At 35.4% G+C, this 13,744-nt stretch overlaps 1 protein-coding gene across 1 annotated transcript in view; it reads left to right on the top strand.

The window, feature by feature from the left end:
• TMEM156 (transmembrane protein 156) overlaps window positions 1–8,279 on the top strand; it is a 42,451-nt gene extending 34,172 nt beyond the window's left edge. The window contains exons 7-8 of the mRNA XM_056803798.1: window positions 3,945–4,056; window positions 7,698–8,279. Of these exons, the coding sequence (XP_056659776.1) occupies window positions 3,945–4,056; window positions 7,698–7,710 (125 nt within the window). The 3' untranslated portion in view covers window positions 7,711–8,279. The remainder of the gene's footprint in view (window positions 1–3,944; window positions 4,057–7,697) is intronic.
• Window positions 8,280–13,744: the final 5,465 nt, after the last annotated feature.

Below are 13,744 nucleotides of genomic sequence, written 5' to 3'. Positions count from 1 at the left end.
AATACTTAGTATTAAATCTAATATAGAAAGTAAAGGTTTAAAAATAAAAGAAAATAAATAAATTTAAGGGAGAGAGGAGAGAGAGAAAATGACCTTGAACTTTTGTTTTATGTTTCTTCTTAAATTCACAAATTGCCCCAAATGGAATAATTAATTGCCAGTAACAGAGGCGAGGAGTTAGCCCTGAGGAGCTTAGTATGGCTGTGGTGATTGTATTTCCATGCCTCTAACTCTTAAATCTTTAAGAACAAGATGGAAAAAAAGGGCAGAACTATTACTCAGTGGACATGAAAATATTTGAATATGATGAATTGAGACTAAAAACCAGAAAGCCAGAAGCCATGGATTTCAATTCTTCCCCATTTTTGGTACAAAGTGAATTTTGAAAACAGAATTAAACATAGAGAAAATGAAAAATCTTACCACTGACAGAGACTAGGCTTTCTCTGAGCACATAATAGAAATGGGGCCATATTTCTAATCAAAGGCTTTACTGCTGAGAAAACCATTTTGTCAGCTAAATTCAGTGAGGGCAAGCAAAACAGTGCCAGAGACTGTTCATTTTTTCTGGTTCTTTTGAGCCCTTTGAAAAAATTCAAAGAAATGTTTGATTCAGAATCTTGACCATTTCTATATAAAGTCTTTGGATATTCTTGACCGTTTCTGTTGCCCAAAGAGAGATATATTGGATTCGTGGTAGAGAATTAACGATATTGGAGATAAGAGGTTATTTAAACCAGTTTTTAGAGGGAAACTTATCACTCTAAACTTTTTAAAAGAAACCTTCTCATCTCACCTATTCTCAAGAAAAGAATTAGAAGACAGCTCATATTTTGCCTTTCATCAAGTTTTGTAGAGTTTTGAATATTATCGTATCAGGTAGAATTGCTGCAGCTACCAGAACAAAATAAGATAATGCCTTCCTTTTTTTTGGAGAGACATTGAAAATGACCCAGAAAAATCTAAAAGCACTTCAGGGTATCATTTGATTGTTTCTGTATGTGAACTGAGGCTTGAACTTGACTCTTTCTCCAAGAACTCTTCTGGTACTTGCCACTGAGGCTGTACTCAGTGCTAACTCTTTGCCTCTATTATGGAGGACTATTCCATTTTTGCTCATTTGGGGATTTAATTTTAAAATCACTCAGTGAACACATTTCAAGATATCTCAAAGAGGGAAGTTTGGATTTCTTCCATTTGTGTTTGTTCGGCACAGGATTTTTTTTTTTTGAGAGCTATTTTCACTTTCTCATGTTAGTGTCTAATATGTGCTAGTTCCATTTTCATCAGCAATTAGAATATATTTTCTATGGAAATGCTGGTAGATATTTTCTATTTTCATACATACAAACATACATATGTATAAACACCCACACACATACCATTTTTTTTTTCAGTTTAATTTATAGATGTTTTGGGGAAGTCTGACTTAGTCAGGCTTCTTGTCAAACTTCTTTTTGACTGTTACTTCCTTGAAAAAAAATTTTTGAGATGATAGTACCCATATTTTTCAGCCATCTTCCTCCATCTTGTTTTACAGAGTCATTTGTATTATGAACCAACTTTGTTCTCACATGGAATATCTCTGATAGGTAGATAAATTGTTTGCTGGTTAATCTCTTTCCAGTTTTTCCCCCTTTTTTGTTATGGTGATATGTATTTGCCATTTCATTTTAATTTTTTTATGATCTTAAAACATTTTTATTTTCAGTTCCAAATTCTTTTCCTCCCTTCACTTCTTACCCACTCATTAAAAAGGCAATAAATGTGATTCTCATTATACATATGAAGTTATGCAAAACATATTTCTATGTTAGCAGTATTACAAAAAACAAAGCAAGACAAAAGAAGAAAAAAATATGCTTCAACCCATACTCAGAATCCATCAGTTCTTTGTCTGGAAGCAGATCACATTTTTCATATTGAATTCTTTGGAGTTGTGGATCAATGTATTGGTCAGAGTTACTAAGTTTCTTGCAGTTCTTTGTCTTTACAATATTGCTGTTATTGTGTATATCATTCTCCTGGTTCTTTGTCAGTTCATATAGTCTTCTAAGGTTTTTTGGAAACCATCCCCTTTATCATTTCTTACAACATGATAGTATTTCATCACCATCAGATACTACAACTTGTTCAACCATTCTCCAAATGATGGGCATCCCCCAGTTTCTAATTCTTTACCATTGCAAAAAAGAGCTCTTGCTTTGTTACTTATAATGTATGATATTTGAGGCAGGTAGGGGAAGCAGTAGATGAAGAGCTAGATTTGAAATCAGCAATACTTGGGTTCAAATCTTGCCTTAGCCACTAATGTAGGAACCTTGATAAGCCAATACAACCACTCTTAACCTCAGTTTCCTCATCTATAGAGGAGATGATAATGGCACCTACTTCATAGGATTGTTGTGAAGATCAAATGACAGAACATATGAGAGCTTTTGTACACTTTCCAGTTCTCTATAAAAGCTATCTAGTCTAGAGTTGCTCTCTAGGCACTGCCCAGCAGCACACAAGGGCTAGTGACTTGTTCATTCCTTGTTCTTTATCTACCATTGTGGTTTGCCTGGATCTCAGCTTGGCGATGACTTGGCTTCCTGGTAAGGGAATAGGCTCTCCAATTCTCACATTCTCTGGTTTATGATCCCAACCCTGACTATCTGGGGACAATTTTCTCTTTGCCTCTATTTTATGGTTTCCCCCAAATGGAGGGGAGGAATAAAATAGGCACCAATACATCATATAAATCAGGTCTAAGACAAGTCATTTTGTTCTCATACAGAAAGTAAGTATAAGCATGAGAATCATAGCATATATTAACAGAACAATTTAAATGCGGTTCAGAAATTCAATTTGTAGCCAGATTAAAATCTGCTGGGAAATTGGTAGTAAGCTTCATCAAGACAATGCAGTTGAGCATTTTTGCTAATTAACCATTTACCATTTCAACCTTACTGAACACATCCTGAGAAGTTACCAACCACTATCTTAGACTGATCTTTTCTGGTGGCTGCTCTCTCTTCAGTGCTGACTCTTCTCTTGGCTCCAGTCTGCAAATGGCTACTCCAGAGGACACTGCAGCAACTACTTCTCTGGCCTTCTGGGAGTTCCTGAAACCCATAAATTCACCCATACTTGTCCCAGGAAGCTTAGTGGCACAATGGTTATTCCATATTGTTAATTATTAATATTTGCAATAGAGTGATCTTTTGGGGTCTACGTCCCCAATTATATCCCCATTGATACATGTGATCAAGCAGTTGTTTTTCTTCTGTATTTCTACTCTGGATATGGATAGTGTTTGTACAAAATTGTACTGGGTCATTGCATTGTTGCTAGTAGAGAAGTCCATTACATTAGATTGTGCCACAGTGTATCCATCTCTGTGTACCATGTTCTCCTGGTTCTGCTCCTCTCTCTCTGTATCAATTCCTGGTGGTTGTTCCAGTTCACATGGAATTCCTCCAGTTCATTATTCCTTTGAGCACAATAGTATTCCATCACTGTCAGATAATGCAATTTGTTCAGCCATTCCCCAATGAAAGGGCATCCCTTCATTTTCCAATTTTTTTGCCAGAGAAGTTAGCAGTTTTTTAAAAGAAAGAGGAACCCCAAAGGGATGGATCACATCATGCCTTTGGTATATCCATGGAGTTTGGGCTCTGTAGCCAGTTAAGGAGCTCTGTTCCTAAACCAGTGACAGTCTCTTGTCAAACACAGCTGGAAACAGGCTTCCTAGTTTCCAAATGTTAGCTTGGAATTGAATAGTAAATAACTTCACATGTATAGCTTACCAACAAGGGCAAATCTGAGTATCACACTAGCTGTCTATTATTATGATTATTGTTACCCTCATCCTCATCTTCATCCTCATTGCTACTACTATTTGCTTGACTTGAGGTGCTCTTGACCAATATAAATTAAAACAGCTTTGTCCTCTAAACCAGGAGCCACCAAGGAGAGAAGGTCCTCTGCTTTTACGGGGGCAACAGAAAGACTTCCTCCCATTTCAGAACTAGAACATTTCTCTACAGTGAATGGGGAAGATCAATATACACAGTAAGTGAATAATCAGTTTTATTGTTTCTTTACCAAGGTGAAAGAATAAAACCATGTCTATTATAATCCTTCAAGAATTCATGATCCTTTCCTATCCATGTAGTATAATAAGTTATTATGGTCCCCAAACTACCAAAAAAAAAACAAATAAAAATCAACAAGTAATGGCCAACTTTCTGGTGAAAAGCATCTTTAAATTTAATTAAACTGGTTCTTGGAAAGACTGTGATGTAGCCTATCTGTGCAAGCTTCACAAAAGGCAACAAAGGGCAAGCAGTGTGAAACTTCAAATGAACTTAAGAGGAATTCAATTGGTGTATGTGTATGTGTGTGTGCACATGCGCACACATGTGCATGTACATACATGCCCACTGACCCATAGAATAGATAGAGGGCTTCCAATACCTTTCCCCAGGATCACAGACAGGGAAACATATCATGACCTCTTATGGGAAGTGGCGGAGAGATCAGTGAGGAACTAGCAAGAAATGGACCATCCAGTAATTTATTATTTTAATCAATTATTCCATGAAACTAGGTATCAAACTCAGGTGCTTTCATGTTGCTTTTATTAGTCACAAATGTCCCTTCCATTTCAGTATCCCAGTGGCAGTTCTGTTTTCACTGCCCTAACACTGTGTCTGGTGCTCAAAATATTCCTTGCTTCTATAGTTTTTGAGAAGCCAGAGTCACCCCCAGACCACAAGGAGGTAACTGAGTAACACTATAGTGCTGGAATGAACCTATACTTTACTCAAAATTACATTTGCCATGTGGTTGGGAGGCAAAGGTAGTGACCTTGGAAAACCAGTTTCATTTGAATTAGATGGCATGAAACAAAATCAATACTTCTTCAGAGTGCCATGACTGATCGATAAACTAATCTTTTCGTTTGTTAAACTCTGTATGCCCCTGAAGACTTCAATTCATCCCTGGGCTCTATATCCCTGGTTGGAGTCATTTTAAACTGCATGCTAATGGTTGCTCTGTAAAGGAGAGTATGTATAAAATTCCTCTTTTTTTTAAAGCAAAGTATTAAAAATAATTTACTAAGTTCACCAGCCTGGAAATCCAGATTAATGTACTCTTTATGAATTTGTGCCCAATGCTGCACTCAGCAGATTTTTTAGAAGAATTCTGTGGACCACTGATCCTGAAATAGAAAGCAACCTTAAGGAAATAGATCTATGACCCATACTAGTAAGTTAGTTCAGTGCCTCTGATTATAGGCTGCTTGATAGCTTAAAGGATTTATGTAGGTGAATACAATAAAGTGTCTAGGCTCAGAGCTTAAAAGGATCTGTCACTGTTAAATCTAAAGAGATTTTAAAAATAGAAAGTCTTCCTTATGGTTTCAGCTCTTTGGCCTGCCAGTTGAACATGATTTGCTTCACATTGCGGAAAGTGTATTATTTAGGGTTTGGGGCAAATCTATTTTTCATTTTCCAATTGGGAGGGAATGAAATCAGCGTGATCAATTGTGAAGAAGACTTAATGTGGGGAGATGGATCCCTTACTCTCATGTCATGAGAAAAAAACATAGAAGCAGGCTATTTTTGTGTAATAAAGGTTGAGACCAGAGTGTGACCAGTATGGTTATAGCCATAGATTAAATATATGGGTGCAAGAAGACAAAAACTCTGAGCAAATGTGGGCAAGGAATTATTCTTAGGCTTTACTTGCTGTGGTAAAAGCCCTTAATGAATAAATACTGAGATCTGAAAGATTTGAGGGATGAGTCAAATGCCTTGGGAGAGCCCAGAAATAAAGTTTGACTATAGACTCAGAAACCCCTGGGAATGACTATGAATGCAATAGGCAGATGGTTGTTTCAAAACTATAGGTTCAAATAGTCTGCCATCTTGGACAAGAATGTGAAATCTTGAACTACTTCAACTAACTAGTCACCTTTGTTTTAAAAATAATATAAGCAGTTCCATTAAAGTCCTACTGATAAATCTGTGAGACTAACAGGATAGATAATTTTCTAGGTGGGCACCATATTTTGTCTCATTTGTCTCAGATGTGTGTGATGTATTATTTTTTGTAAACTATCTTTTCTATAGATGATCAAACATTGTAAAAATATTTTAGATTTACTCCAGTGAAAAAGAGATTGGATATCCTGACTCTTTAGGAGAGTGATTTTGTTGTCTGGATCTGAAGAATCAAATATGAACTTAGTGAAAGGGGGGGAAAGGATTATTTTTAAAAGGGTTGGACTTGATTATTTAGGAGTGGTCGCCAGGAATTTAATTAATTCCAAAGAGATTTATTTTACAATTTATTTACAAAATATAGAGAAGAATGAAGTAGGAAATCAAAAAGAGTATAGGGTAAGATACCTAGCCTAAGCACTAAGTAATTTACTCTCTGCCCTCACTGGGCAGGGAGAATTAGTTTCAACTGGCCTCAGCAAAGCCAAGGACCCAGGGAAGTCTCTCAAGAGGATGGGTCTTTGGGGGCAGCTGGGTAGCTCAGTGGACTGAGAGCCAGGCCTAGAGAGGGGAGGTCCTAGGTTCAAATCTGACCTCAGACACTTCCCAGCTGTGTGTCCCTGGGCAAGTCACTTGACCCCCATTCCCTAGCCCTTACCACTCTTCTGCCTTGGAGCCAATACACAGTAGTGACTCCAAGACAGAAGGTAAGGGTTAAAAAAAAAAAAAAGAGGATAGATCTTTCCTGAGGCTGGTCTCTTCAGAAAAAAAAAAAACAGCAGTTAAGAGTCAGCTTTTCACTCACCACATGTCAGTCCAGTCAGCAGATTCTTTATCAGTCTCCACTCCAAGTCAAACTCCCAGTAGAATTCTCTCTCTCACAGAAGGTTCCACTCCAAGTGAGAGTTCCAAGTCAAACTGTACTCAGGCAGTTGTCAATCCCTTTTAAAGGCACATTCTTTTGCGTCACTTCTCCTAATTTTTATGTCTACCAATCACAGTTGATGCTTTTGCTTTTAGAGGTCAGTCAGTTGATTTTGGTTCATCACCTGCTATTTCACACATGGGTCACAGACATCCCACTTAATGTGTGAAATGGGGTGTTTATACCTTTGGTGATTAAATCTAAAATATGGGCAGATCTCCCCACTACTATAAGTAGGGTGTTTATACTTTTGGTGATGAAATCTAAAAAAATGGGCAGGGGTTACAATTTAATCTTCACAATCTGGGGAGAGTTAATTAATTTCATTTTCATAATCAGCGGAGGGGTAAATTTAATCTTCACATTAGAAACTGGTTTGGGGATCAAGAAGGGGTGAGAGGAATTCATAAAACATAGGACTTTCTAGAAGAAGAAATTTTTTGTAGACTTATTTGTTAGCTACCATCAAGATTGGATTAGAAAAGAATAAGTCTCTTGAATTGTCTGGATGTTTCTTATTAAAATTTCAAAGACCTTTTATTAAACAAAGGGAGGGAAATGGCTTTTACAGGCTTATGATCTTGAGTAACCAAGGCAAGTGAAATATAATTGAAAAAAAGAGAACTAAGAAGTAAATCCCAATACTGAAGTCTCTGGACTAATAGTCTAAGCTTAGCAAATATCCATTTCTAAATTATGTTTAATTATAATTACCAAATAAATTTGTATATAAAAATGCTTTGTGTGAGTAACATTTTCCTTATAATTGCCTTTCATAGGTTACCCTTTTGAGGAAATAAAAGGAGTAGACTGGCTGCTCTGGACAACTTAGACTTGATTCCCCATAAAATATCTGTGATTTTTCTTCATTGGAGAATATGGACCTTGCAAATATATTGGAACTTGTTTAGTGTACTCATGAATGCAGTTAAAGAACTGAAAAAAAAAACCTGCTGAAAAATATCTAAGGAATCACTTGACCCTTGGGAAGAAGGGAATAATAGATATTTCTTCAGTAAGCTCAGTCATGGAAAAAACTGATGAAATGTGAGAAATGCTAAGAGAATTCTTATTACCTTCATTTATTGATCATAGCACGAGTGATGATGACATCAAGATTTAATTTTGAAGAACTGGAAATTAAACTTATATTATTCCAAGAAAGATCCATGATTCTGAGTTTTGCCTCTTCTCACACTCCGAATATGAGTTTATTAGTCTTCAAGAAGACTGCAAATGCCTATTTCTGTGTTTAAGCTTTTGCAGACTGATGAAATGGAATTGTTCCTACTTGGCAAATTATTTATGGGCTCCTCTGTTGTTTATTTATAAATCTATTTGCATTTGTAAATCTCATCAAGTTTCCTAGATTCCTTTTGAGTACTAGGGATATTTAAAAAACCCAGATCCCTGACAAAAATGAATTTAAATGAAACACTTGAACATGGGAGTCAATTTCTATTCCTGAAAAAATTCTGCAATGCTAAAAACTAAAGGGATAGTTTGTTAGTATTTACAAAAAAAGCTGTTATTATTAAGAGGAAATACAAATTCATCACAATCAGGTTGTGCCAGACCTTCTGATCCATACTAGATGGTTAATGAATACTTTTTGAATTGAATTGAAGCTCATCCAGTCAATAAGCATTTATTAAACACCTGCTATCTAAGTGCTAAACCCAGAGATTACAAAGAAAGGTAAAAAATAGTCCCTGTTCTCAAGGAGCTCACAGTCTAGTCTAAGTGAGACAATATGCAAACAATTTTGTACAAATAAGCTATATCCAGATTAAATGGGAAATTATCAATGGAAGGGACTAGGTTTAAGGGGGATAGGAAAAGGTTTCCTGTAGAAGAAAGAAGGTTTTATCTAATATTGAAGGAATCCAGGGAATCCAGAAGGTGGAGATGAAGAGGGAGAACATTCTAGATGAAAATACTTGGGAGTCAGGAGATAGAGATCCTTATTCAAGGAAGACCAAGGAAACCAGTGTCACTGGATTAAAGAGTAGGATAGAGAGTATAAGAATACTGGAAAGATGAACTGCAGAAGTATAAATTAGGAAGGGCTGTGAATGCTGAACAAAGGATTTTAGATTTGATTCTGGAGGTGACCAGGAGCCACTGGCATTTTTTTTGGAAAATTTTAGTTAGTCAGTTTAGAATATTATTCCTTGGTTAAAAGAATCATATTCTTTCCCTTCCTCCCCTCCCCCCACCTCTTCCCAAAGCCAATGCACAATTCCACTAGGTTTTACACGTTTCCTTGATCAGAACCTATTTCCATGTTGTTGATGTTTGCACTAGGATGATCATTTAGAGTCTATATCCCCAATCATATCCCCCTCAACTCATGTAATCAAGCAGTTGTTTTTCTCCTGTGTTTCTGCTCCCACCATTTTTCCTCTGGATGTGGATAGTGCTCTCTCTCATAGATCCCTCCAAGTAGTTCTGGATCACTGCATTGGGACTAATGGAGAAGTCCATTACATTCTATTATACCACAGTGTATCAGTCTCTGTGTACAATGTTCTCCTGGTTCTGTTCCATTCACTCTGCATCAGTTCCTGGAGGTCATTCCAGTTCCCATGGAATTCTTCCAGTTTATTATTCCTTTGAGCACAATAGTATTCCATCACCAACATTTACCACAATTTGTTCAGCCATTCCCCAATTGAAGGACATTCCCTCATTTTCCAATTTTTTGCCACCACAAAGAGCACAGCAATGAATATTCTTGTACAAGTTTTTTTCCTTATTTTCTCCTTGGGGTATAAACCCAGCAGTACTATGGCTGGATCAAAGGGCAGAGAGTCTTTTAGCACCCTTTGGGCATAGTTCCAAATTGCCCTCCACAATGGTTGGATCAATTCACAACTCTACCAGAAGTGCATTAATGTCCCAACTTTGTCATATCCCCTCCAGAATTCATTATTTTCTTTTGCTGTCATGTTAGCCAATCTGCTAGGTATGAGGTGATACCTCAGAGTTGTTTTGATTTGCATCTCTCTGATTATAAGAGATTCAGAAAATTTTTTCATGTGCTTATTAATAGTTTTGATTTCTTTAACTGAAAATTGCTTGTTCATGTCCCTCGACTATTTATCAATTAGGGAATGGCTTGAATTTTTGTATAATTGATTTAGCTCTCTATGAATTTGAGTAATTAGACTTTTGTCAGAGTTTTTCTTAAGAAGACTTTCCCCCAATTTGTTGCTTCCCTTCTAATTCTGGTTGCATTAGTTTTGTTTGTACAAAAACTTTTTAATTTAATGTAATCAAAGTTATTTATTTTACATTTTGTGACTTTTTCTAACTCTTGCTTGGTCTTAAAATCTTTCCTTTCCCAAAGGTCTGACATGTATACTATTCTGTGTTCACCTAATTTACTTATAGTTTCCTTCTTTATATTCAAATCATTCACCCATTCTGAGTTTATCTTGGTGTAGGGTATGAGATCTTGATCCAAACCTAATCTCTCCCATACTGTCTTCCAATTTTCCCAGCAGTTTTTATCAAATAGTGGATTTTTGTCCCTAAAGCAAGGATCTTTGGGCTTATCATAGACAGTCTTGCTGAGATCATTTACCTCAAGTCTATTCCACTGATCCTCCTTTCTGTCTCTTAGCCAGTACCAAATTGTTTTGATGACCACTGCTTTATAGTATTATTTGAGATCTGGGACTGCAAGGCCACCTTCCTTCACATTTTTTTCCATTATTTCTCTGTATATCCTTGATCTTTTGTTCTTCCAAATGAACTTTTTTATGGTTTTTTCCTAATTCAGCAAAAAAGTTTTGTGGTAGTTCAATGGGTATGGCACTAAATAAGTAAATTAATTTGGGTAAATTGTCATTTTTATCATGTTAGCTCGTCCTACCCATGAGCAATCAATGTTTTTCCAATTGTTTAGACCTAATTTTAATTGTGTGGGGAGTGTTTTGTAGTTGTATTCATATAATTCCTGTGTTTGTCTTGGCAGATAGATTGCTAAGTATTTTAAATTGTCTAGGGTGATTTTAAATGGAATTTCTTTTTCTAATTCTTGCTGCTGAGATGTGTTGGAAATATATAGAAATGCTGATGATTTATGTGGGCTTATTTTGTATCCTGCAAATTTGCTAAAGGTGTTGATTATTTCCACTAGCTTTTTAGTTGATTCTCTAGGATTCTTTAAGTAGACCATCAAATCATCTGCAAAGAGTGATAGCTTGGTCTCCTCATTGCCTATTTTAATACCTTTGCTTTCTTTTTCTTCTCTAATTGCTACTGCTAGTGTTTCTCTTACAATGTTAAATAATAGAGGTGATAATGGGCATCCTTGTTTCACTGCTGATCTTATTGGGAAGATTTCTAGATTATCCCCATCACAGATGATTTTTGCTGATGGTTTTAGATATATACTGTTTATTATTTTTAGGAAAGTCCCTTCTATTCGTATGCTTTCTATTGTTTTTCAGTAAGAATGAGTGTTGTATTTTGTCAAAGGCTTTTTCTGCATATATTGAGATAATCATGAGATTGTTGTTGGTTTGCCTGTTAATATGGTAAATTATGTGGATGGTTTTCCCAATATTGAATTATCCTTGCATTCCTGGTATAAATCCTACGTGGTCATAATGAATAACCCTAGTGATCACTTGCTGGTGTCTTTTTACTAGTATTCTATTTAAGATTTTTGCATCTATGTTCATTAGGGAGATTGGTCTGTAGTTTTCTTTCTCTTTTTTTTGACCTGCCTGGCTTTGGAATCAGTATCATATTTGTGTCATAAAATAAATTTGGTAGAATTTCTTCTTTGCTTATTCTGTCAAATAGTTTGTATAATATTGGAATTAGTTGTTCTTTGAATATTTGAGAGAATTCATTTGTGAATCCATCTGGTCCTGGGGATTTTTTCTTAGGGAGTTCTTTGATGGCTTGTTCAATTTCTTTTTTTGATATGGGGTTCTTTAGGTTTTCTATTTTTTCCTCTGTTAATCTGGGCAATTTATATTTTTGTAAATATTCATCCATATCACCTAGATTCCCATATTTTTTACCATATAATTGGGAATAATAGTTTTTAATGATTGTCTTAATTTCTTCTTCATTAGAGGTAAGGTCTCCCTTTTCATCTTGGATTCTGTCAATTAGATTTTCTTCTTTCCTTTTTTAAATTAGATTGACCAGTACTTTGTTTATTTTATTTGTTTTTTCAAATTACCAGCTTCTAGTCAATATTATTAAATCAATAGTTATTTGACTTTCAATGTTATTAATTTCTCCTTTGATTTTTAGGATCTCTAATTTAGTTTTCATTTGAGGATTTTTAATTTTTTCATTTTCTAGGTTTTTAATTTGTATGCCCAATTTATTGACTTCTGCCCTCCATAATTTGTTAATATATGAATTCAAGGATATAATTTCCCCCCTGAGTACTGCTTTGGCTACATCCCATAGATTTTGAAAGGATGTCGCATGATTGTCATTTTCTTCAATGAAATTATTAATTGTTTCTATGATTTGTTCTTTAACTGATTCTGGAGAATTGTATTGTTTAATTTCCAATTAATTTTTTATTTGCCTCTCCATGTACCCTTATTAATTATTATTTTCATTGCATTGTGATCTGAGGAGGTTGCATTTATTATTTCTGCTCTTTTTCACTTATTTGCAATGTTTTTGTGCCCTAGTACATTGACAGTCTTTGTGAATGTACCATGTGCTGCTGAAAAGAAGGTGTATTTCTTTTTGTCCCTATTTATTTTTTTCACATATCTACTAACTCTAATTTTTATAAGATTTCATTACTTCTCTTATCTTTTTCTTATTAATTTTTTGGTTTGATTTATCTAATTCTGATAGAGGAAGGTTTAGGTCTCTCACTACTATAATTTTTCTTTCTGTTGCATCCTTGAGCTCCACTAGTTTCTCCTTTAGAAATCTGGATGCTATGCCATGTGGTGCATACATGTTGAGTACTGATATTTCCTCATTGTTTATACTACCTTTTATCAGGATGTAATTACCTTCCCTGTCTCTTTTGACTAGATCTATTTTTACTTTGGCTTTGTCAGATATCATGATTGCTACTCCTGTCTTCTTTTTCTCAGGTGATGCCCAATAGATTTGGCTCCATCCTCTTACTTTTACCCTATTCATGTCTACCTTCCTCATGTGTGTTTCTTGTAGATAGCATATGGTAGGGTTTTGGTTTCTAATACACTCTGGTATTTACTTACATTTTATGGGTGAGTTCATTCCATTCACATTCAGAGTTATGATTACCAACTGTGTATTTCCCAGCATTTTGGTTTCCACTCCTAGACCTGCCCTTTCTTCTTTCACTAGTTCCTTCTATACCAGTTTTTTATTTTTAATCAGTCCCTCTAATTCCCACCCTTATTTTACTTCCCTTTTTACGCCCCCTCCCTTCTTATTCCACTCTTATTTTCTTTATAGTCTTTTAAAACTAACCCCCTCCATCCCCCTCCCTTGTATTGCTTCCCTCCCCACCAATCTGTTTGTTACCCTTCTACTTCCCTATAGGACTCAAATCAATTTTCTGCCTCAATGTTTGATTGTTCTTTCCTCATTGAGTCAATTTCAATACACATAAGAATTGGGTATTTCCTATCTCCAACCTTTTTACCCTTTCAGTGTATTGATGTTCTCTCCCCTCTCACCACATGCTTCTTTATGACATTTAAATTTACTCCATTTTGTTTCTCTTAGTATTAACCTCTTTTTTAAAAGTCTAGTTATATATATATATATATATACATATATATATATATATATATTTGCACACAAAATACCTATATACATATTTATGTCTTGGCAT

This window comes from Monodelphis domestica, chromosome 6 (genome assembly GCF_027887165.1).
Source record: "Monodelphis domestica isolate mMonDom1 chromosome 6, mMonDom1.pri, whole genome shotgun sequence".
Taxonomy (NCBI): Eukaryota; Metazoa; Chordata; class Mammalia; order Didelphimorphia; family Didelphidae; genus Monodelphis; species Monodelphis domestica.
This window is presented reverse-complemented; position numbering and strand designations above follow the sequence as displayed.